Source organism: Macaca mulatta, chromosome 2 (genome assembly GCF_049350105.2).
Source record: "Macaca mulatta isolate MMU2019108-1 chromosome 2, T2T-MMU8v2.0, whole genome shotgun sequence".
NCBI classification, from domain to species: domain Eukaryota; kingdom Metazoa; phylum Chordata; class Mammalia; order Primates; family Cercopithecidae; genus Macaca; species Macaca mulatta.
In genome coordinates, this window is record NC_133407.1 from 36,867,789 (window position 1) to 36,891,052 (window position 23,264).

General features: G+C 52.4%; 1 protein-coding gene across 4 annotated transcripts in view; it reads right to left on the reverse strand.

Moving 5' to 3' along the window:
• Positions 1 to 3,685: 3,685 nt before the first annotated feature.
• Positions 3,686 to 23,264, reverse strand: part of RAB6B (RAB6B, member RAS oncogene family) — a 68,260-nt gene continuing 48,681 nt past the window's right edge. The window contains exons 4-9 of one of the 4 annotated variants that reach the window (XM_077990994.1): positions 21,034 to 21,087; positions 20,709 to 20,814; positions 18,917 to 19,028; positions 17,580 to 17,673; positions 14,047 to 14,113; positions 3,686 to 8,286 (exon numbers count right to left, since the gene is read on the reverse strand). In XM_077990994.1, coding sequence (XP_077847120.1) covers positions 8,222 to 8,286; positions 14,047 to 14,113; positions 17,580 to 17,673; positions 18,917 to 19,028; positions 20,709 to 20,814; positions 21,034 to 21,087 — 498 coding nt within the window. In that variant the 3' untranslated portion in view covers positions 3,686 to 8,221. 4 annotated transcript variants of the gene reach the window in all.

Genomic DNA, 23,264 nt, shown 5'->3' on the forward strand with positions numbered 1-23,264 from the left:
AGTGTGATCGTCCATGTACAGCCTCTGCCTGCTGTCTCACACGTCCCTTCTGGTGGGTCACTTGGGCTCTGGGAGTACACGTCACCTCAAACCATCTGGCAGAAATACTCCAGGCTCCCACCCCAAAGCATGTGTCAGCCTTGCTGCTGGAGCACGAAGACAATATAAATGAAACACGAAATGGAGAAGTCATGAGACCCTGACCGAGTCCTTACTTGAAAGCTGCTGCTAGTGTTCTTAGTGTCTTTTGGACTCTATTTCTTGCCCTTTTCCTTATTAGGCAAGTAGTAACTTAGGAAGTAGGTAAGAGCAATGAATGTGACATGCTTACATAATCACAGTAGGAGCTCATGGGAATAAAAGTCAGTGGCTTGATGCTTTTGTTAACAGGCATGTGTCCCTCTCAGCCTGTTCTTTTTTTCTGGTTAATATTTTACTTCATTGGAGGAAGCAGCACACCAGAAAAAGTGACTGAAGAAGGGGTGCAAGTTTGAATTTGATTCAAGACCTAAAGAAGGTCTTCCAGAAAAGGAAAATTCTATCTAGAACCACTAGTGGTCTCAAATGTTAGTGGGCGTTAGAATTACCTGCAATGCTTGTTAAACTGATCTGAGGACCTACTCTTAGACAACTTGATTCAATAGCAAGTCTGGTATTGCCTCAGCAATCTGCATGTTTAACCAGTCTTTTATCAGTCATGGGGCTCCTGCGCACCCCAAGAGATGATCTGGCCTGGAGTGTCACATGTGCCTTTAATGTTGTTTTTAAAGTCTCTTGGGGCACACACCCTGCGAGTTTTTCTAACAGGGTCGAGTCGGCAGGCATGGGAACTCTGACCTTGCTTCTTGCTCCTGCAGGCATTCTGTTCTTGTGGCTTTGGGCCAGGATGAGGTCATAGTGACTAGTCCTTGGGAACTGGGAAGGCTTTTGATGGGAGGTCAAATGTGCTCTCTCCACTCAGGTGGTGCCCTCTTGTGGCCCTGAAGGCATTCGACTAAAGTAGGCCCATTTTGTGAGATGGGCAGGTGTGGCCAGAGTAGAAGGATGGATATCAGGTCATGGAGACGGGCCGACTAGGCACCAGTGTATGACACAGATGAGACATTTGAGCTTGAAACACCTTAGGAACGTGGAAGTGTGTGGGCACCGAGACCTCCTAGGACAGCAGCTGCCTAATGCAAATGACCCTGTTCCCTGCTAAAGCTGAGGTGAGATGCTGTTGTGGAGGGAGCAGCTGTGATGAGTGAGCCCCGGGCACTCTGTTGGTGAATATGTCCACTTCTGGAATGGAATCTCCCAGTGGGTATGGACGTGGACAGACCCAGAGGGGTCTAGACACTGCACTGTTTCTTCCTTTGGCTCCTCTCCAGCCCGGGCCTTGGTAACCTCCACTACCAGGTGCCTGACAGTCCACTGGGGGTTCCTAATCTACAGCAGCTGCTGGTGGTGGGGAGTCCCTGGGGTCTGTCACTTCTTCCCACTGCCTCTGTCTCAGCGCCTCCTGGGCTGTCAGTGTTCCCCTGTGGTCCTGCCTTGTATGAAGCACTGACCATGCTCTGTTGACTTAGATCATTTCAGCCAGTCTCTGCTTTTTCTTGTTTTTGAAGTTTTGGGTTCAGCACAATTGTCAAAGCTTCAGTGGGCTCATGCTTGTCCTCACCTGAAGGCCATCAGTGGCAATTAAGATGCCTATCTCTTTATCTCATCCCTTCACACATTTAAGGAAAGGTGATCACCACGCCTACCTTCATTTAAATGCGCAGGAAAACAATCCCACTTACCTTCAACCATAAAGCTCACAAGAGCCTTGTACACATTCATCCATTGGGTAAATGCTACGCCTTGCAGCAGACCATGGAAATGCTAAAAAAACACAATTCCTGCTTTAGAGGCTGGTGGCCCGGTTCTGAGGTTAAGAAATGTGCCCTTTCAGTGTGGTTTCCCTACTCTCTCAGTAGTGTGAGCTCCATCACGGCTGCACTTGACTCCTAAGTGCTGTGTGGGCATGTGGTCGGCTGCCAGCCATGCAGCCCCAACAGGACTGCCACTTTTCCATTGGCCTCTGAAATGCCAGTGTTCCCATGATGCTTATGTGTGAGGCACATGGCCATGTTCTGTTGACTTGAATATTGTTTCAAGGGTTTTTTTTGTTGTTGAGACAGTCTCACTCTGTCGCCCAGGCTGGAGTGCAGCGGTGCTGTCTCAGCTCACTGCAACCTCTGCCTCCCGGGTTCAAATGATTCTTCTGCCTCAGCCTCCCCTAGTAGCTGGAATTACAGGCGTGTGGCACCATGCCTGGATAATTTTTAGTATTATTAGTAGCAATGGGGTTTCACCATGTTGGCCAGTCTGTTCTCAAACTCCTGGCCTCCATGATCTGTCCACTTTGGCCTCCCAAAGTGCTGGGATTACAGGCATAAGCCACTGTGCCCAGCCTGTGTTTCAAGTATTGAAATCATTTTGTTTCAAAAAATTGTTTTTTTTTTAAATTTGAGTTTAGCACACAGTGACCTCCACTCTCGTACACTGATGAGGAGAACCATGCTGAGCAGTGTCGCTGAATGCCACACCGTGCACTCTAGGCAGGACCTTCACCACAGCTCTGCCATCGTCCCATCCATGGCTGAGGAATCCCAACAGCACTTCCTTAGTCTGCCAAAGGCAGGAACTGCTGGACAGCTGAGTGTGAATGCTGTCTCCAGTGAGACTACTCGCTTCCCTGTAGTGTGAAGTCGTGTCACCATACATTATTGGGGAATGACTGCTTGTCTCGGAACCACTTCGCTCAAGCCTTAGTCTGGCCCATGCAAGTACCTACTCACTGGCCCTCAGCCCTCTGTCTTGCCACATCCCCTGTACCTGCTCTGCCTCACATTTTACAACTGGCAGCCAGAAAAAGTAAGGCTTAGTAGGCAGGGACATCTACTTCTTGTCTCTTCTAATTAAAGATGGCTTCCTTGAGGTGGCAGCAGATTGGAGGGTGGTCTGGAACCTTTAGAAGCTTTAAAAGGGAGGTAATTAGTGAAGTTGGACTTGAAGAAGAGTGAGATTCCCAGGTTAGTGCAATTTACCTAATCTTGGCTTTTGTTCCTCTTTGGATTAGTCCCAGAACGGTGCTGGCTTTCTGAGCATCTTTTAGTCTGGAGATAACTGAGACCTGGAGGGGCCGCTCAGGGATGTTCCTAACTGGTGTGGGGTGGGGCTGGGGATGGAATATGGCAGCTAGATGTTGTCAAAGGTCATTATAGTTCACCTTAAGTTCTTGCCTTTAAATGGCTTTCTGAAAATCACCAGAAGCATAAGAGATCCAGTCCCTGTACCCTCTCCCCGCTTCCTAATCCCCGAGCCGTGGCAAGCAGAGAGTGGGGATGAAGGAAGATACGGTACCCCTGACTCTCAGTTCTGCCTGGAGGCTCCCTTCCCATCAGCCTTTCAGCAGAATGGAGATTAGGGGAATGTGTGTGGATTTACTCTCATGAGTGTGTCCCACCTTTCCCCCTACGGGGTTGGTGGACAGCCCAGCTCCACCAGTAGAAGGAAGAAGCAAAGCGGCAAAGGGCTTTAGGTAGTGGACATACCACCCAGGCATGAGAAGAGGGACTTTGTGGAGCACACACTTGAGGAACTCTTGTTTTTGAACCCCCCATTTATGACTGCACCACTTAAACACAGACCAGAAGCGTCGTTTTGAGAATTAGGACAGTTTATTGTTTGACCAACATGCTGAGTCTTTTCCACATTTTACACAGTTTAATGTGAAATCAACATGGCGGCTATGTCTTCTGAGCCCATAACAGATGGAATTGCCACCCTCTGTGCTCCTCACAGCCAATCACTTTAAAGGAATGGGTGAGGGGAAAGTGAGGGGAGAAGTGGACACACACCGCGAGATGCAGGCTGGCCTTCGATGCTACGGAGGTTTCCCACCTCCTGAAGGAACCATCTAAACCCCTGCTGCAAGGATTTCCTGACGAAACCACATGCTTCTGGGAGTGCCAACCAGACAGGGGTCTGGAGTCCAAGGAGTTTGCACATTGAGATCCCAAGGTTTTGGAACACCTAAATAGTTCATGTCAAACAAAAATTCAAAGGGTGTCCTGATCTGTGTGGGTGCCCGTGACAATCAGAGTAGACTTGGGGACTGGCCCTTGTGCAGTAGAGGAGCCCAAAATGCCACTGATATTCTCACTCATATGCTGGGAAGAACCTAGTGTCCTAACCAAAGAGTAGAGATGGTCTGAGGAACACACCCACGCACAGCAGTCCTTGCTGTATAATAAACATGGAGTCACATTTGTTCACACACAGGGCAGCAATGGATGAAAAATGGAAACTTCACTGGTTCTGATCACTCCTATCCTAATAAGCAACTCGCCCTTCTCCATCCTGGTTTTCCTGCCTGTAGATAGGAAGAGTTGTGAGAGCTCTGCTTCACATAGCTGTAACAAGGTGACAATGCCTCACATTCTTTGGGGAGAGGTAGTTCGGAAACGAGTGGGCACACAGTCTGCTCGGTTGATGCACACAGACATCCTTCTGTTCAGCTGCCCCTCACGTGGCTCAGACACGCCTCACCGTCCTCGGCTACCTGGTCCCATCTCATCCTGACAATCCTCACCTGCCTTCCATCTTGTGAAGGAACGAGGCTGCTCTACCTGCGGGACGCCGAAGCCAGGAGGGCCATCCCTTTACTGTCACAACTGGTGCCCTCGGGCAGGGCCTCCCAGCACTGGCTAGCCACCAGGATGATGGAGACAGTGCACCCCAGATGTGTCTGCACTCTTAACTACCACCATTTCAATCCTTGTTTCTGTTGCCAGAGACACTGAAACTGGTCTGGCCATTGCTCCCCGAAGACCTGGGAACGTGACTGAATGTTTAAGGATGACAAGAAGAAGAGAGCAGCGATAGCAAGGAGGCCTCTGACCCAGGGAAACTGCTGCCAACAGCTACCAAGCCAACTAGCCTTGGATCAGACAACTGCAGCCATGGTGCTCATGATTCTGATGTCACACCTTCATGATGATGTATGTATGATCACCCAGCAAGTTAGGAGTGATCAGAACCAACGTGTTTCCACTTGTAAATAGGCTGTTTGCTTTTTCCATCTTACACTTAATTTTCCTGATGCCTGCAGAACAGGAGCTTTGTTGATAGCTTTTGAGATTTACCCCCCTCACTCCCATCATCACAAAAAAGGCCAAAAGAAGAGGATCCTGCTAATCTGCCAGGTCAGGTCTAGTCTTTGGGGAGAGGGACTGAACTGCTCAACTGAGAACACTTCCTCAAAGGAATCCTCCACTTTGCCCTCTGCTAACTCATCTGGATTCAGCAAAGATGCAATGCTCTTGCTGGGGTGCTAAGGTGATGCCATGACATCTTCTTCAAGAGCACCTAACAGTTTATTATGGAACCTTACTCTGTGCCAATTCGACCTGCAAGCAAGGGGACAAGGATGGTGCCTGCTCAAGACAAAAATCAGGGAACCAACAACTTCTGAAAAAGAGGTCTGGCTGCCTTTCCACACCCCAGGAATGGAGGGGCAGAAACCGCACCTGCGGAAGGGAGCGTCATAGAACTGCTGAGATGGGAGGACAGGAGGAAGCCACCCTCAGCCTCAGAGGCCAAGGGGCTGGGGAGAACCCAAACTCAAAGAGAGGATGTTCTGTGCATGCTAGGAAAGGCAGGACTCACTAAGGCCATGTCAAACCAAATGCTATCTTCTACTGCTCCTCTAGGCCAGGATGGAAAAACAGTCCATGGTGCCTTGGATGTGTGTGCCCATGAGAAGGGAACTGAGTTTCTACTGTTTTATAGGATGTTTTTTTAAAAAAGCTAATCTTTAGTGCCAAGAAAATAAAAATCTACCATATGTTCATTCACTGAGACCCAGTGCAGATCCCTGTAAATGGGGCGGTCTCAGAGGCCACAGGTGATGGCCCTCACTGCCAACCAGGCAGGACGCTGTCATGTGGACTCCTGTAAATTCTCTCGAGGTAAGTAAGCACTCTTCCAACAAGCACCACTTGGGGGTGTGCCCATGGTGGGGGGACACTGGCCCACACAGGCATGCACACCCGTGCATATAAAGTACATAGAGAAATGGTGGAGATATTCCTGTGGGCTATGTTTGCCTGTAGTTTAACACAACTATGCATTATTTTATTGATGGCAAGACAATCACAAGTTATTTGACAATATTAAGTATTTCTTATTTCAACACGTTGCAGTACTTTTGAATTTCCAAAACTTATCACAATGCAAGTTCCAACTTGAGAGCAGGAGAAACAAGAATATACATTGAGCACATGTATCTCCGTGAGGATGTGTTTGTGGAAGGTGTATACACAAGTCTATCTCTATACATAATTATGTACACACATATAAAAACTAAACACATGACATCTGAAACACATTCAAACATTGGTCCTTGCCTTCTGCAAGAGGTGTTCAGTGGGATCCTGCTTCCTCTCTTCTTCACCTGAAGATAAATTCCTTGCTAGAGATGAGCTGTGGCATACAGCCTCCTAGGCAGAGGGTGTGTGGCAGGCCCACTGCACAGATATCAGTCCTGCCAGATTCTGCTGCACTTACTGCCTGCCATTTCAGATTAATTTCTGAGAAGTTTCAAAATTCATTCCAACAACCTTGTGGAGTTCAGCCCACCATACCCCAGATGGTCATTCATCCCATCTATGACATGCCCAGCAGCAGCCTGGAGGGAGAGCCAATGACAGCAGGGAGGGTGGGGTTTACGTTTTGGCCAGACTCACTGCCCATTGCACCTGGCTCTGTGCAGGCTCAGGGCGGTAAGTCTGAGTCTATTTGGAATGCTGGCCAAGTAGGTTATATCACTTAGTGGGAAGAGAGAGTTCTCTTCAGAGACTCTGCAGGTTCTCAGGACTAAACCACTCTCAGGAATGAATCAAAAATGGAAGAGATGGCTCTCTGGGGGCAAGTCCTAGTGCCCTGGGCAGCCTTCTGGAGACCCCACCTGAACTATACCCTCAGGTGACCACAGCGCAGCCACAGTAGCCAGAAAGATATGTCCACAAAGACTTCAACTGTGCCATGCCAGTGGGTAAAAACAGCAACAAATCAGCTTTTCCAGAAAGCACTCAACAGTATTAGCAGCTGAGGCTCTAAGAACATGGATCTTTCCAGGTGGTGGTTCTGCAGACAACACCCCCACCTCCCCAATCACAGAGGATCAACTCCGGCTGGTACAGGCTCCAGCTTCCCTGACATCCAGGAGGAAGGCTTCAGGATGGCACGCTGCCCAACATCACACAGAGTTTCTTAGACTTGGCCCAGGCATGTGTACTGACTGCTGGGTGGGCTGGTTAAAATATTTTCAGAACTACACATGGCACCCCAGTCTATAAACCATGCACCACGCAGCTGCAATTGCCAACAGCACCCCATCCTTCTGATGGCCTCTTGCTCTGCCAGTCCCTGAGGGCACAGAGAACACAAGGTTGCCTGTACCCTCAACCCCCTTCAAGGCTTTTCAGGGAAGGAGAAAGAGAGGTGGGAGCAGTTCCCCCTGGGGGCTGCTGCCAGGCTGCCTAGAGCCCCCAGGCCTTGGTCTCAGCTCCACACAAGGTTGACGACCCACTCTGGCCATGGAAGGACAGAGTCAGAGCTACCTTTTCAGAGGCTGATGTGTTCAACCAATGTTTGATTTAAACGGAGTAGGGCCTGGAGAGTGGGGCCAGATGGCCCCAGACTGAAGCCTAATTAAGTTGCTCAGTTAATTGTTTTAATTTATTGGGCTGGGGATGGGAGGAAGGCAGAGGTGATGAAAGGTTCAGAGAGAACAGGAAGGAGGAGGTGTGTGGAAAGGTTCTCTATAAGTTTACAAATATACAAAAACAAAAAGCACATCTTTCAAATAAAAATGACTACATTTTTATCTGGCAAAAAATTGTATACACATGATTTAAATTTTTTTTAAATTTTAACAGTTTTTGGCAATCTTAATAAAGTACAATATATTACAACCAAACCAAAAAATAGTTGTTTAAGTAACAGCTGTTAAGAGTGATGTGATCCCTGATGCCCAGCCTCCCTCCCCATCCCACCCTACTCCTAGAGACAGAGAGAAAAGAAAAATCCTCCCATCTTGATAACTCGGTTCCCTCCCCCCTTAGGAAGCTAGCCAATAGGAAGCAACACAACAAGCAAGGAGTGTCATGGGAAGCCGCAGGTCGGCTCTGCATTAGCAGGAGCAGCCGCCCTCGCTGGCCGGGGGCTCCTGGGGTTTGTCCAGCTTGATGTCGATCACTGCAGGGGGACGGGCTAAGGAAGATGACTCTCCTGGAGAAGCTGCCACCCCACTCAGCCCTGTGCACTGTACCCTTCAGCTACTGCTCTGTTTCTCTGCAAACACCTAGGGACTTGGCTCTTGGTTTGGCTGGGCTAGGAAGGATGCAATACCAACTCCCACCTTGCCTACTCTTCCCGTCACCCGTCCACTTCCCCCAGCGCCTGTCCACCCAAGCAAAGCTTGTCTTGCCTGGGCTGTGGGATCACCATCCATACCAAGGCCAGGGAGTCCCTTTCCCAGAAGCCTTCCCTTGACCAGTGCTCAAACGCCAGCTCCCAGCCCTGGCCTCAGCCCGGTTACCTGTCAGCCCCACTCAAAGTGCAATGGAGATGAAGAGCCCGCTGGGTTCACATCTCAAAGCACAGGGGTATGTGGGCCTTGCCTAATTGGCAGCAGGAGGAAAACCCTCAAACTTTAATCAGAACACATCACTTAGATCCTGAGGATGGCTATTGTGAGAAGCCACATCCATGGGGCCTAAGCACAGCCCCCTCGCCAGCCCTTTCCACTGGTGCCCTCAGGGGCTGTGGACTAGAGAAGCACTTACCAGAACCACCAGAGGGACTGGTTCCAAACGCACAGCCAGGCTGGCCCTCTGCCTTCCTCATTGGGCTCAAAACCAACACTGTGTTTGAGGTTTTAGCCTTGCATCAAACCAGACGTAATTAGAGCTGAGGATCAGGTCCTTCGATACCTCACAGAATTGCTCTTCCTGGACAGGGCTTTGGTGCCGGCTGTAGACGACTGCCCTGAGACAGGGGTGTGTGGGGTGTGGTGGTATAAGAAGCACTGTTTTGGAACTTCTTGCTGGCATCCTAGGATGCTTTTGTGGCTCCTATTTGAGGACAACAGGAGAGGTTCTTTTGGTTTAAGTATTACGAAAAGCCATGCTTCTCCTGAAGTTCACATTTTCTTTCCTTGTCTTGGCTGTGAGAATGCTCAGAGCCAACTTTTTGGCCACCTCTAACAACCATGCAGCCATGGCATATATTTTGAGTATGACTTTATCTCTGACTTTTCTTTGCTTTTCCTACCTTTATTCTCCCTGTGTGTGTGCGTACACACATACACATACACCTTTATCTTGTGTGTACGTAGGTATATGTATCTTATACCATGGCAGTGTATAAATAAATAAGTAAATACATAATAAGCCAGTGTCTTCCTTCCCACTGCCCACTGCAGCCCACCTTTTGTTCTCTCTACTCCAGTCAAGCAACCTACTTCTCTACCGCCTATCATTTTTTGGCAAACCCACTGCCAGGAATGCCCTGCTGTTTCTCCCAGCTGCAGTTCTATGGCCCATGCCAGCAGCGCGATCCCCTTCTGTATTGCTGGCCTGGGCACAGGCCTCCTTGAGGTTTCCTGGTCTTCTCTGAGTGCCCCTCTGAGCCCAGCCAGCTCTCTCTCAGCATAGTGGCTTCCCAAAGTCAGCTCTGGTGACAATCATGTCACACTCTGCTACAGAAACAAAGCGTCCATGGATTTCTCACTCTGGCATTTAAGGCCTCCCCATTTAAGGTCACCCCAACCACCTGTTGACGTGAGTTCATCCCCTTCCCTCTATCACATACCAAGGCTCCACCCACCAGATTTTCCGCACTTTAAACATGTCCTATGCTTTCCTTCTTTCCTTTGTTCATGCTGTTCTTTCCTTCTAGAAGTGATGCTCCCTCCCCGACACCCAGCCTTCCTCCCCATTTCCACCTCTAAAAATGTCCTCACTCCTTGGTCCAGGGTGCACGCGTTAGTGGCCTCTCCTGCTGAGCACTTGCTCTGTGCTGAGCACTATAAATGCGCTCCCTCACTTCCACATTAGACCTCGTGCAGTGGGGAGTAAGAGCCACCTTCCAACTGGGAAGCTGAGGTGCCCAGGTACAAACCCAAGGCTATCTTGACTGCAGCCTTCTACTTTCAATGACCTGGCTGTGCTAAGCCCCTTGTGGACTAGCTTCTCAGGCTCAACACTACTGACATTTTGGGCCAGACAATTCCATGTTATGAGGGGTTCCTGTACACGTAGGACGATCAGAAGCATCCCTGACCACTATCTATGAGATGCCAGTTAAACCCCATTCCCCCTCCCCCAATTTATGGCGAGCCAAAATGTCTGAAGACATTGCCAAATGTCCCCTGTGGGGAGGGGAGGGAAGGGCTATCAGTCCTGGTTGAGAACCAGTAGTCTAGCTTAAAGCTTGGCCACCGTTACAGCACGACGTTCTGCCCAGTATTGAAGTCACCTACTACCACTAAAAAAATCTCACGTGCAATTTGAGTCACAATTCTTTTGTACACTGCACAGCAGTAGTTCTCAAATGGATTGCATCAAAATTTTCTGGGATATTTGTTAAAAATGTCTCGCTGGGTCCTACCTTGGTAGATGCAGCGATGGGCCCCAGATGTGTGTTTTTAACAAGTTCTTTGGAGAGTTCCAACACACAGACATCCAGGAAACCAATTCTACTGATACTCCCTGAACAGCCCTGTCCAAAGAACTTTCTCCGATATTCTATATCTGCACTGTCCAAGATGTCACCATTAGCAACATGGGCAACTGGCCACTTGAAAGGATGCTAGTGCAAGTGAGGAAATGAACTTTCAATTCAACCGCATTTTAACTAATTGAAGTCGGAACAGCCACATGTGGCTGCAGAATTGGAGAGCACAGGCCCAGCTCATCTGCTACGAGCTTTCACACAGGCTCCCGTTTAATGTCACCTCCTTCCTTGTTACGGCACGTGCTGCTGAAATGCAGTGCTCAGGGGCCGCTTGCTGATGATGGAGAGGATAGGGAAGAATGACTGGACCCATGTCTAAATAATGCGCCAGAAGGGGAAACTCACGGTTTCTCATAAGCCTCAAGAGGTTTGGTATGTGCCTTTCCGGCAGGCATGGCCACAGCACACCCACCTCTTCCCTCTGGGTCAAGTGTGGCCCATTGCGGGCCACAATCACTGCCCACTGTCCCTTCTCCCTGGTTCCTGGAACAGTGATGGGTGGGCCCAGACAGCCGGTTACAAACTTACCCCCTACTGCTGGGTATGCTCCCGCAGTCCCAGCACCCCTGACTCTACCGCAGCGCAATCCTCTCCGTATCTGGAATGTCAAAGCACACCACAGCCCCACCAGAGAGTGCAACAGGGCTGTGGAATCCAAACATTTGGATGTGGTTCCAGCTCTGAATTAAGGAGCTGGGAGGCCTTGGGCATGCTCTATCTGGTTGGGGTGTCACTGTCCTCACCTGCTTAGAGCCACTTCATGAAGTGCCCACACTATTGCTGTTCCTTTGCATAAGCCAGCCTTATTCAGAAAGAGTTCGGGGCCCATGCGATGGAGGCATACTGTATTTGAGCAGAAAGTGGGAGTCGGGGGGTTGTGTATGAAGAAGCAGTAAGGGGCTTATGGCTCTACCATTTGGTGGCCCCTTGGCCCCTACTTTGCTGAGAGAGCAGACCAGTGGAGGGTGCTGCTGGGCAGAAGTATCGGCCAGAGCGGCCCTGAGGGGGCCTCCTGTCTTGAATGTGAAGAAGAGGTGCAGCAGCCCCCCATCTGGACCTGCAAGCAGCAGATGGAAGCCTCAAGCCACACGTTCACCAAGCCCTGAGCCGAGCAGGTGAGGCCAAGTGTGAACAGTTTATACAGCGCCACAAAGCAGTGCCTCTGTGTGTCTGCTCTCAATGTTGAACACAATTATGAACATGACCCCAAAGCACCCACCTTCAAAACACCTGGATTTGGACTGTGAGTAAGCAGAAATGCCAGCACCCCACCCCCAATGAAGCAGAGTGACAGCTGCCTCTGCCTGGTCCCTCTGGGACCTCTGGTGGCCGCTCCAGCACCTGCCTCGTGAGAAGCCCAGCAAGCTGGCTCCTGGGCAGAAGTGAGAGGATGGGGGTACATCTACCCAGATGAGGGGACCCCACAGCTAGAAAAAGGGACGCACGCCACATCGCCCTGTGCAGTCTGTTTGCAACCTGCCCTGTATCCTTTCTCCCAAGGGGCCCAAAGGTCAGTGGTAGCTGGATGAAACGCTAGGCATACCAGGACGATGATGAGCTCGCTGTCACCTGCACTCAGCCCAGTCTGACCTGATCGTGGGCCCAGCCTGGAGCCCTGAACAGCGCGACTCTGGGAGAATGTGAATGAAGTGATCACCACTCACCCTGGCCAGTGTGCCGCACCTTGGGAGCTGGTGGGATGGAGAGCGGGCACTGCAACCCTTCCCCTCGTTGGCAGGCACAGCGGAGATCGCCTACACCTTGTCTGCCCCTCTCCCTTGGTCCTGCTCCTATGTTTGCCCTTCAGGTTGGCTTCTGTATGTTCCTGGAACCTCAAAGGAGTCCCATGTGACAGGTGACTTCATGGGGGCTCTCTCCTGAGCTCTGGAGCCTGGCTCTGCTACTGAGAGCCGTGGGGTGCCCTAGTCAAGTTTCTGAGCCTCAGTTTCCTCATCTGTGATTTGAGTCTTATAACTGACCAACCAGGAGATACTCCTCAAACCTCCTCCTCTCGGCCACTGCTTGTCCTCTGGTGACACACAGACCATGGGATTGCTGGGGCACCTGCTCCTTGGTGAGCCTTCCTGCCCGCTGCCCCCGCCTGGGGGAAGGGTCTTGAGTCTGCTCAGAGAGCTCCTTGAGGAAGACTGGAGAGGCCCAGCTTCCCTCAAGGCCTGTGTCAGGCTCCCCTTTGCTGCAGCCCTGAGACTCACAGTGTCCTGCCTGCCCTGCCCCAGCAGCTCCATCAGGCCTCCAACATTAAGCTGTGTGCTCCTCTCGCTTTTTATTCTTATCAGCCCGAAGGTGCCCTTCCATCTTCCAAGTGCCCTTCTCTGATCTGCCAGGGATGTCTACCCTCAGAGGCCTGTGGGATCAGCGGGGGATGCTAGAGAGCTGCTGCATAGGGACAGGTCCATTCTAAAGGATGCCAGCCAGGGATCTGCGTGCCTGGTTTCTGGTGGCTTACTCAGGCGGGGACATCTGACTAGGTGCAGGGGAGGCCCAGGTGTGGGCAATGCCTTCCCCTGCTGAAACAGTTTTCATCTGATCCTCTCAAATGCCCTTAGAGAGACAGTGTCGCACATGGAATAGGGCTGGATATGGAGGAAGCAAGCCTGAGTGTGAATCCTAACTCTGTAACTGCTGTGTGACACTGGGCAAACCAGACTACCTCTCTGAACCTCCATTTCAGCATCTAGGTGTCTCTTCAGGTTGAGGCTGGTCAGTGGGTGATGTGCAACTGTCCCACAGATTGGTGGGGAGCCTGAGGGGCTATTCAGGGCTGGGCAGAGAAGGCAGGCGGGACAAGGAGGGGGCATCTGTCTGAAGGGGGTAGCTGTCTCGAGTAGACTGAACCATGTTGAGATCATATCCCCAGTAACAGAGCCTTCCTTGCAGTGGAGACTCTGCCTGTGTTCATGAAACCCACACCCATGCTCACTGTAAAGAGGGGCAGTCGCTGTTCTCACTCCCCACCACACAGCATCACTCTGTGCACACCCCTTTGGTATCTTCCTGCTATTCTGGAAGAAGTAGATGGCTAGAGCCAGATGGGGCTCCAAACCATGGGGTTCAGCTGCATCCTGTCTAGAGGAGGCCCTGTGCCATTTGCGGCAGACCAGGGAAGGCCGGGCAGGGACTGGGCGAGTGTCTGTCCACTGCAAGTGAATAAATGGCTCCTATACATCTTTTCACTTACTTGTCAAAGGAAAAGGATACTTCCTTCTTTGCTTTTCTCCTGGACATTCTCCATTCCAGGTAGAGCCGACGCCACACGTCGAAAAAGCTGGAAAGATGAAGAAATGCAGCGTGAACCCCAACCCTGGCCCTCCCCTCTGCTCCTCACTGCGCCTGTACCCTCTCCCCTCTTCCCCTCCCAACCTGCAGCTTTACTCTCCCATCTGCCCAGCGGACGGTGCCCTCAAAGGCAGGGGCTGTGCCTACATTCTCTCTCCCCCACCTGCAGTGCCTCTCACAGCATCAGGTCTGGGCAGGCCTCAGTAGCTCATGGAAGGAACAAAGCTGTGGACTCTTGCCCAAGCAGACTGGCCACAAGGTCACTGGGGTAAGCTTAGGTCATGGCAGTGACTGCAAAGGACCCGCTCTGGTGCAGAAAATGGTTTGGGCCTCCAGGTACAGGCCTTAAGGTGGATTTGTGCACACAGCCCTCATGGGGACCAGGCGTGGGGAACTGATACGACCTTGAGATGAATGACTCTGCTCAGGGAGCCCTGCAGGTCCGGTGCCAAGGCAGCGAACAGCAGGGCCCGGGCCACATGGCACAGCAGTGAGGCTTCTCTGAGAGCGCTAGGGATGCAGGAGTGTGAACACAATCTTTTGGGCTTGTTTGGATGTGGAGTGTGAGTTGTTGACTGTGGGAGTGTGTGTACAGTGTATGTGTTTTATCTGTAGGACTGCGTGGAGAATGTGTGTGTTGTGAGTGATAGGTGTGGGTAGGTGCATGTGTGTCTGTGTAAACATACGGGAGAATGTGTGGTGTGTGTGAATGTGTGGTATCTTTGTGTGCGTGTTTGTGTAAATGTGGGGGGAATGTGTCTATAGTGTCTCCTTGGTAAGGTGCGTGTCTGCGTACATGTGGGTTTTCTGTGTGTGTGTGTGTGCGCGCGCGCGTGTTGGGGCAGGCATGGGTGGCAGGGGACAGGTGGCAAGTGGCAGATAGGGTGCGGGCAGAGATGGAATCTTGGAGGTGACAAGTACAAGGCAAAAGTATGAGGCACAGAAGACTCTGAACGGCTATGCTCCAAATGCTGGTCCCCTGCAAATTCCTATGTTGAAACAGAATCTCCAATGTGACAGTATAAAGAGGTGGGACTTTAGGAGGTGCTTAGTCAGGAGGGTAGAGCCCTCATGAACGGGATGAGCGCCCTTAGGAATGAGGCCCGAGGGAGCCTGTCTGCCCCTTCCACATTGTGAGGATGCAGCAGGAAGGTGCCATCTAGGAGAAAATGGGCCCTCACCAGACTGAATCTGCCTGCACCTTGACTGTCGAGTTCCCAGCCTCCAGAGCTGTGAGCAATACATTTCTGTTGTTTATACGCTACCCCACCTATAGTGATTTGTTACAGTAGCCTGACAGGACTAACCCAGGAGCACTCCCTGCTCTCCTCACAAATACGAATTACAGGAGCTGGGTGGGCTCTGGGCTCATGCCCTCCACTGCATGAGCTCTCTGAAGACAGGGTGAGTCTTATTCATGGCCTCACCCCAGAGCCCAGCCCCAGCTAAGCACCCGGGCTGAGTGACAGGGCTAAAGGCCGTGAGGGCCCAAGGCGGGAAGCTCCTGGTGGGCCCAGCACGGTGTGAGAGCCTTGTGGGCGGGCTGCAGAGGAGGCTCTGCGGTAGGGTAGCTATTAGTAGGCAAGGGTACAAAGGACCTGGGCCATCCTTCCTGAGCTTTCCTTCATGGCATTGGCCCTGGGCGGCTCCTATCTGCCTGTCTGGCTCTCAAAACGGTCACAGCCCTGACTAGTGGCCCAAATGCCACTAGGGATTTTGAAGGGTGCTCTAGGGTCAGGTACGGGTTTCTGTGAGTGGAAATGCTCACATTTAGATCCAGGAGTCTGCACTGCATGGAGACTCCCCTGAGCCACGTAGGGTCCGAAACGGACCACATTTAACTCCTGCTAAACCACTGCGTGGGTTCCAGAGCACTCTGGGGGTGGGGGCATCAGTGCCTCCCTGACCCTGACTGCTGAGGCAGATGCTACCTGCCCTATGGACCTGCTGGTGCTGCCCTCCCTCTGCTTCCCTGCTTCCCATTACTTTAGCGCTCCCAAAGAGCAGCAGCCCAGTCTCTCCTCCATGGCCCCCGGGAGCAGGAAGGACCATGGCAGCTTCAGCCCCACACCAAGGGAGGCTGGGAACAGATGGGAGTGAGTGGAGCCCTGCTGAGGGCACTCCAGTTAGGGTGGGGTACTGAGTCCTGGAGCTTTGGGGCCCCCAGTGTCACACAGTGTCCCTTCCACTCTGTCTCTTCTTGTCGCTCTGCCAGCCCACCCTCCCCATTGCCACCAGCACTGTTCGCACAGGGCAAACCATCACTGCATCCAAAAGGCCAGTGCTGCATACACAGCTTGCCGAGGGTTCCCAGCAATGCGGGGGGCAGGGCAGAAGCGAACGCCAGGCCAACCACACTCCTCATCCAGAGTCCCCTCCCCACACCTCGGGCACCCTGCAGCCACACCTGTGCTGCTCCCCTGCTTGGCATGCCCTCCCTCCTCACCACCTCTCCAAGTCCTATTCGCATCCCCAGTGGCAGGAGTTCTCAACCTTTCCGTGAGCCAAGGACCACTCTGGCAGTCTGGTGAAGCCCATGGACTCCTTTGAAGTATGTGAAATCAATGACATAGGATGATAAAGGGAACTACTGAGTACTGGAATACACCTCATCGACATTCGTGCTTCCTTATGAACACATTGAACAGTGAGAACTAGTAAGAGATCTAATAACTACTGTGACACTGAAACACTGATGCATGTAAAGTTCAAGGTATCTGCAACACTGTGAGGTGATGGGAAGGCATCTGTGATTTCTACTGGTGGTAAAGCCATAGGCACCACTAATACGACTGAGCGTCATTGCCTACATTAATCATTGCAGGACAAACAGACATCCTTCAGTGCTATGGATGGGTTAGTGGTTAGTGAAGATAAAAGGTGCAATGTTTTCCAGCCCTGTCTGCTGACCTGCTAAATTCCATCCATGGACCACTCAGGGGCCCTCATGCTGCAAGGCTCGGCCCTAACTCCACTGCCTCGCCCTCCTGTGAGTTCCAGCCACACCATGGTGGGCTCTTTTCTCCAGGCCTGAGTTGCCCTCCACAGCCCTAAGCACTTGCTAAGTGCAAGGCATGAACCCCAAATGCTGATCGGATTGAATTTTCCTGCATGCGTCATCCGAAGTGGGGTGAGGGGCTAGGGAACCACTGCTTCCCTCAGCCACCTGGAAGCTGGTGGCTGGACACTCTTAGGGACTGCTACGTGGGCTGTGATTGGCCACTGCTATGGTGGCTGGTGACTTACATTCTCCAGTCGCCATGCCCGGAGTGCTCCTTCCCTCTCTTGGGCTTTACCAGCTCCAGAAATTAGCTCTCCCCGCCCTGGGCGCATCTATGGGTGTTCTGGTTGGCTGCCCCAACCCCGCCACCAGCCCCTCAGGGCAAGGCAGGTCTGAGCCTGAGGCTGACCACAGGACCACACCGTGCCAGGCCCGGTGCCAGGTGTGTCCTCACCTGCTTCACATTGTAGCCAGTCTTCGCGCTGGTCTCAATGAACATGACGCTCAGTTCTTTGGCGCGCTGCTCCCCCTCCTCGATGGTTATCTGCCTAGAGATGAAGGGAAGGGGGGAAATCAGTTCAGCAGAGGAGCAGCCCCTGGCAGAGATGAGGAGGGACCCGCCCAGCATGGCAGAGGGAGCCCACCAGGCCCTTGGTCAGCCCTGAAGACAGGCTCTGATCCCAGGGGTCCCTCCTGGGCACCAACCATAGTCTCTAGCACAAAGCGAGCACCAGGGAAAAGCAGGACACTATCCCCTTCCCCCACTCCTTCCTTCGTGTCTTCTCAGCTTCAAAGCAGGCCCTGGGGTAGGGATGCCCCACGCCTGCCTTTCCCAGTAGTAATTACTGCAGAGCTTGTGCTTGTGAAGAGATTCAAGCCACACAGTCCACTCTGGGTGGTGCTATTAGTCGCATTTTCCGTATGAGAACACTAATGCTAAAAGTGTCTCCCCCGGGGCCACAAAGCTGCTTAGCAGAGAGGGCTCCATGATGGGGCAGGCAGAAGTGGGTGAGGGTATGAAGGGCCTAGGTGCCCTTTGTACTGGGATTTGAGCCCAGTTTTCCTTACTTTAAGGACAGAACTCTAGTAAAGCAGGCTCTAATTCAGATGATTCCTCAGGTGCTCAAGGGACACTGAGGAAGCCTGCACTGCTTGCTGGAGTCCATGGCCTGTCACTTTATCTGCCCAAGTCAGGGTCACGTGAAACGAGTGGACAGCGTACACACATGGCACCTCAGTTCTCCCTGTGCATGGAGGGCAGCATGGAGGAGACTCTTCAGAGAAAGCTTCATGCCAGATGCAGCCACAAACCAGGCTAAGCAGGCTACAGCTATAGGTTTGTGGTCTGAATGCTCTGCATGCTCACACCTAGGGCCCAGGGTGTTCACACCCCCATGCACACTGGTGCAGACACTTCACAGGCACAGACAGTTCACAGTACACACACTGGGGCTTAGGGAACTGCTGTGTCTGGGGCAGTGCTGTGGCCATGGCAGGGTCTTAGACCATGCACTGCTGGGCCAAGCCAGGTGCACAGGGCTCTGTATAGACAGCACACGGAGGATTGCCCCGCCCCTGCCTGGTGGTGGAAGACAGGGCTTCACAGATGAGACACCCAGGGGTGAGAGTCTACCAGGTGTTCTCAAAGCTCCTAGTGTCTCAAGGGACCTTTTCCGGATGCATGGTCAGAAGCACAGACACACCACCCACGCATCCCAGAGCTCCCCGTCCAGGAGCAGCTGGAGAGGAGTGGAGGGTGGTACCCTGCACCTGTGTGCCCTTTGCACCTACCTCTTATCAGCCAGGTCCGTCTTGTTGCCCACCAGCATGATGATAACATCACTGCCCCTCTCTGTCCTGACGTCGTCGATCCACTTAGAGGTCTGTTGGAAGGAGTTGAGATCTGGAGGCAGAAAGTGAGGAAAAACTGAAAGCCAGGGCCAGCCACCAGCAGGAGATGGGAAGGGGATGTGTGAGCCAGGAGCAGGAGGGAGGGTGAGCATGTGCCCTCAGATACCCAGGGAGGGTATGAGCTCAGTCAACACAGATCAGCCGGGTAGGGCCTTTCAGAGGGAACCGGGCCCTGCCCTGCAGCCCTGGGAGCCGCCTGCACTGTTTAGCCGCCCTTTGTGGGAGAGGAATCACCCCATCTGGAAGATCATGGCGTCATGATTTGCTACATGAAATAGTGGCTTTAGGGGCCCGCCTGAGAGTCAGACCTGACTCTGGGGATTCAGAGTGGAGTGTGAGAACTGGGTCACACGTGTGTGCATATACACACACACACACACACACACACAACTTGGCAAGTTTGGAAACAGTGAGGGGTGGGCAGAGGAGGACACAGAAGCCTCTAGGGAAGGAAGGACCCTACTGAGTGGCCTCCCCACCAGGGGAGCTCAGGAGAGTTAGGGGAAGGCCAGAGGGATTTCTGAAGAGAACCCTCAGGCTCTGCAGGTGAGAGGAGGGGAAAGGTGGCCCCAGGACTAGTCAGGGGAGCCAGGTGCAGTCAAAAATCCAGGAGAGACAAGGCCACTTCTTGGCAGCCTGACCTCCCTCAGCTGCCATGACAAGCCTTGCAGGGCAGAGCAGCTCTAAGGCAAAGCCCACCACTCCGCAGCCTGCACACCCAAGGGGAGGGGAGGCAGCTGTCCTCAGAAGCCTCAGTTTCACACAGCCTGGTATCCCTTCTGATGCGCCTCAGGCCATGTGAACTCAGGCCCTTATGGGCCCAGCTCCCACCTGCACTCAGGTGTGGATGGGGCCTGTGGTCAGAAGAGGGGTGGACAGAGGGGGCGGGCAGAGCCAGGGCAGCAGGATGGGTGGTGGGGGCATGCACCAGCGTGGGGTCACACATGCTTCCTTGTGTGATTTTAGGGCTGTGGACAGCACCTAGGGCATCCGCCCACTTCATGGTAACCACAGCCCTGAGGGCTTATCAGGTGTGTTCCATTACAGCAGCCTTGCAGGTCTGGCTTCTGCATCGGCCCCCGCCCCCACCTCTGGCCCTGTGCGCCCTCGAGGCTGTGCAGTCCTGTTAAGAACACCTGCTCTGGCCTGAAGAGCCACGGTGCTGGAGAAGGATTACCAGTCTACTGCGCTTCCAGACCCCCTTGGCCTACCTTCCCAGGGAGTCCTGCACCCACAGCTGCTGGGCCGGGGTTGACCTAGGGACCAGCGTCTTCTCCCATGGTGACACACATACAGAAGTAGCTCCTTAGGGAGCTTTCTGACAGCCAGGGAGAGGGAGGGTGCAGAGAGGCTGGAGCAGGGCCGACCTTGTGAGCATCTGCTTACACCACATGCTGGCCCCTGCTCTGAGCAGGGCCAACCTGGCCCTGTAAACCCCTGCCTGTTGCAGGAGGGTGGGGGGCAGTGGAAAACATGTTGGTGTTCAAAGGCAACTCACCACTGCTCCCTGCCTTTCTCCATTTAGGGAGCAATCGCACACACGTGTGCACACAGATGCATGTGCACAAACATGCATACACACACACGCATACACACAGGCCTGGCCACAGTCACACCTGGGCCCTGGAACCCCCAATGAGCCACCCTCCCTTAGGCACAGACGCTCACTCACTTGTGATGTCGTACACCACCACAGCCACTGTGGAGTCCCGGATGTAGCTGGGGATCAGGCTGCGGAACCTCTCCTGACCAGCTGTGTCCCAGAGCTGCAGTCGCACCTGTCTCAGGGAGGGTAGGACCACAGGCAGACGGGTCAGCGGGGCAGTGAGGTCCTCCTGGTCCGGGGAACTGGGAGAGCCAGGCTCTGCAATGCTGGCAGCACCAGCTCCAGTCCCCAGTGTCGGCAGGGGCTCTCAGTGGTGACCAGCTAAAGATCCTAGGGGATAAGCCCAAAGGAACCCTCCCTGTCCCTCCCAGTCCTAATATTAGGTGCTCACCGTGCGGTCCTCCAAGTACATGGTTTTTGACAAGAAGTCAATCCCAATGGTTGCCTGTTAGAGAAAAGCACAGAACAGTCAAAACCAAAAGGTCTCATGCAAAGGGGCAAAAGCCTGGTGACCGCAGGTGGTGGCGTAACCAGCAAGAGGGGACGTCCATGTCAGGTCTAACGTGGCCATCCTCTGTCCTCCCTGCCCCTCCACCCACTACTCAGCAGCCCTCTTACTGAGGGATCAAGCTGAGGAAAGATGGGGGTGGCCTTTATAGGGCGAGATCCTCTCTGGAGAGGGAAAGTGCTTCGGGAGCAGTGAGAGCACCGTGGTGAGGAGGCCGCCCCAGGAGCAAGGCCACTCAGGCCACTCAACACACATATCCTGCCCTCCCCACCTGGGCTCCCTGCCTTGTTCCCCTCATGGCCTAATCTGCAGCTTCCAAAGCCTCTTCCCGCTGCCCTAAAGCATGGCCCTGGGCTCAACACAGGCCTCGGGAGGGTGGGAGGAGGCAGCTTGCTGCTGTGTGGGGGCAAACAGCAGCATGGCTTTTCTCAGGTGCGGGCACTGCAGACCACCCAGAGTGGCCTCTCGCTGGGAGGCCCCACTGGCTCTTTTCTTCTCAAGCCAAAACGTTGGAAGCTGTCACCAGCTCCCCTGTGCCACACCTATGCCTCTTCTGCCCTGGCACCTGCGAGAGGCAGCCAGTCTTGTGGCCAGATGGCCAGGATTCTGTGTGTCCTTGGGCAGGCCACCAACCTCTCTGGGCCTCACATGCACCCAGTACCTGTCAGTAGGACTGAGATGCTGTCAATGTAAGATGGAGATATCATTGCTATGTAATCAATAATAACAAAGACTTTGACACAGCCCAAATGTCCAAGGCACTGAATAAGCATAGTGTGGTACATCCATGTGATTAGAATCCTTGGCAGCTGTTAACAATCACATTCTTGAAAACATATTTAAGGCTTTGGGGAAATGGTCATCCAGTTAAAAAAAAAACCAGGTTATAAAACATCATGTGGTGAGTGATCCCAATTAGATTAACTCAAGTAGATCTATGAGTATTATTCATGTTTTCTTCAACAATGAAGTGAAGGGAATCTGCTAAAACGTTAATAGCATCACAGTCTGAATAGTGGCAGTGCATTTTGTTTCCTTCATTACACTTTTCTCTACTTTCCACAATGAACATATAACAGTTCTAAAATTAGGAAAAGTCCTTTGAAATAAAGTTTAATAAATAAGTTTAATTGTGTGGAATGCTATGATTTTCGACTGCAAAAAACAAAACCAAAGGAAGCCCAAGAAAATAGAAAAGGTCATGTCTCCAGGCCCCCCAGGCTGAATGCAAAGGTGTGCACCAATGTGTGTGTACAAGTGTACATGTTTACATAGTCACACTCCTAAATCGTTCCACAAAGGACTGAGGGTGGCTGCATCCTCCTGGAAGCTTGCTTCATAACACAAAGATATGGAGAGTGATTCTATGTTCTGGAGCATATGATGCTAGAATGAGGGCACTAGACAAGCACCTTAGATACAACCCAATCAATCCCTTACTTTGGCGATGAAAGAACAGACCAAGAGGGTTAAAGGACATGCCTAGTGTGACTTCACTCATCAGGAGCAGGGCTGGGAAGATCAGAGCTGCAACCTCGGCAGCACCTGGGCTCTTTCCAGCCCAGCTTCGCATATTGTAGCCACCGAGGGACAAATCTGCAATGACCAGTGCTTGTGGATGCAGACTTTTTCCTTCACAGATATATGTTAGATTGACAATCCTTGTCTTCTGATTCCCTTATGGAGAAATGTGCATAGCAGGTAGAAGTCTCTCAACTCCTCAGTGCTCAACAGGTTCCCCAGGAGTGACATGCTCCTTTTGTAGAGTCACCCTTGAAAGAAAACCAGGTGCATGAGCTTAGGTCTGGTGGCAGGGACCGTTGGTTGTCCCCAGTATGTAGTCTCCCTTTCTATAGTAACAGAATTCTGGGTGTGCAGATGGACTCAGGGCTGCCCCAAATAAAGACCATATTTCCCAGCCTTCTTTGCAGCTGGGTGGCTACGTTCTGGTTAATGGGATGTGAAGGTGATGCAGGCATATTTGGGGACAGGTCCTCTGTGGGCAAGGAGTACCCACAGCTGCTCCCTTTCCCACTGTCCGGTGGGGATGAGTCATAGTGGCCCATCCAGATGAGGGTGACAGAGGAGCGATGACATCAACAAAGCCTGACTCC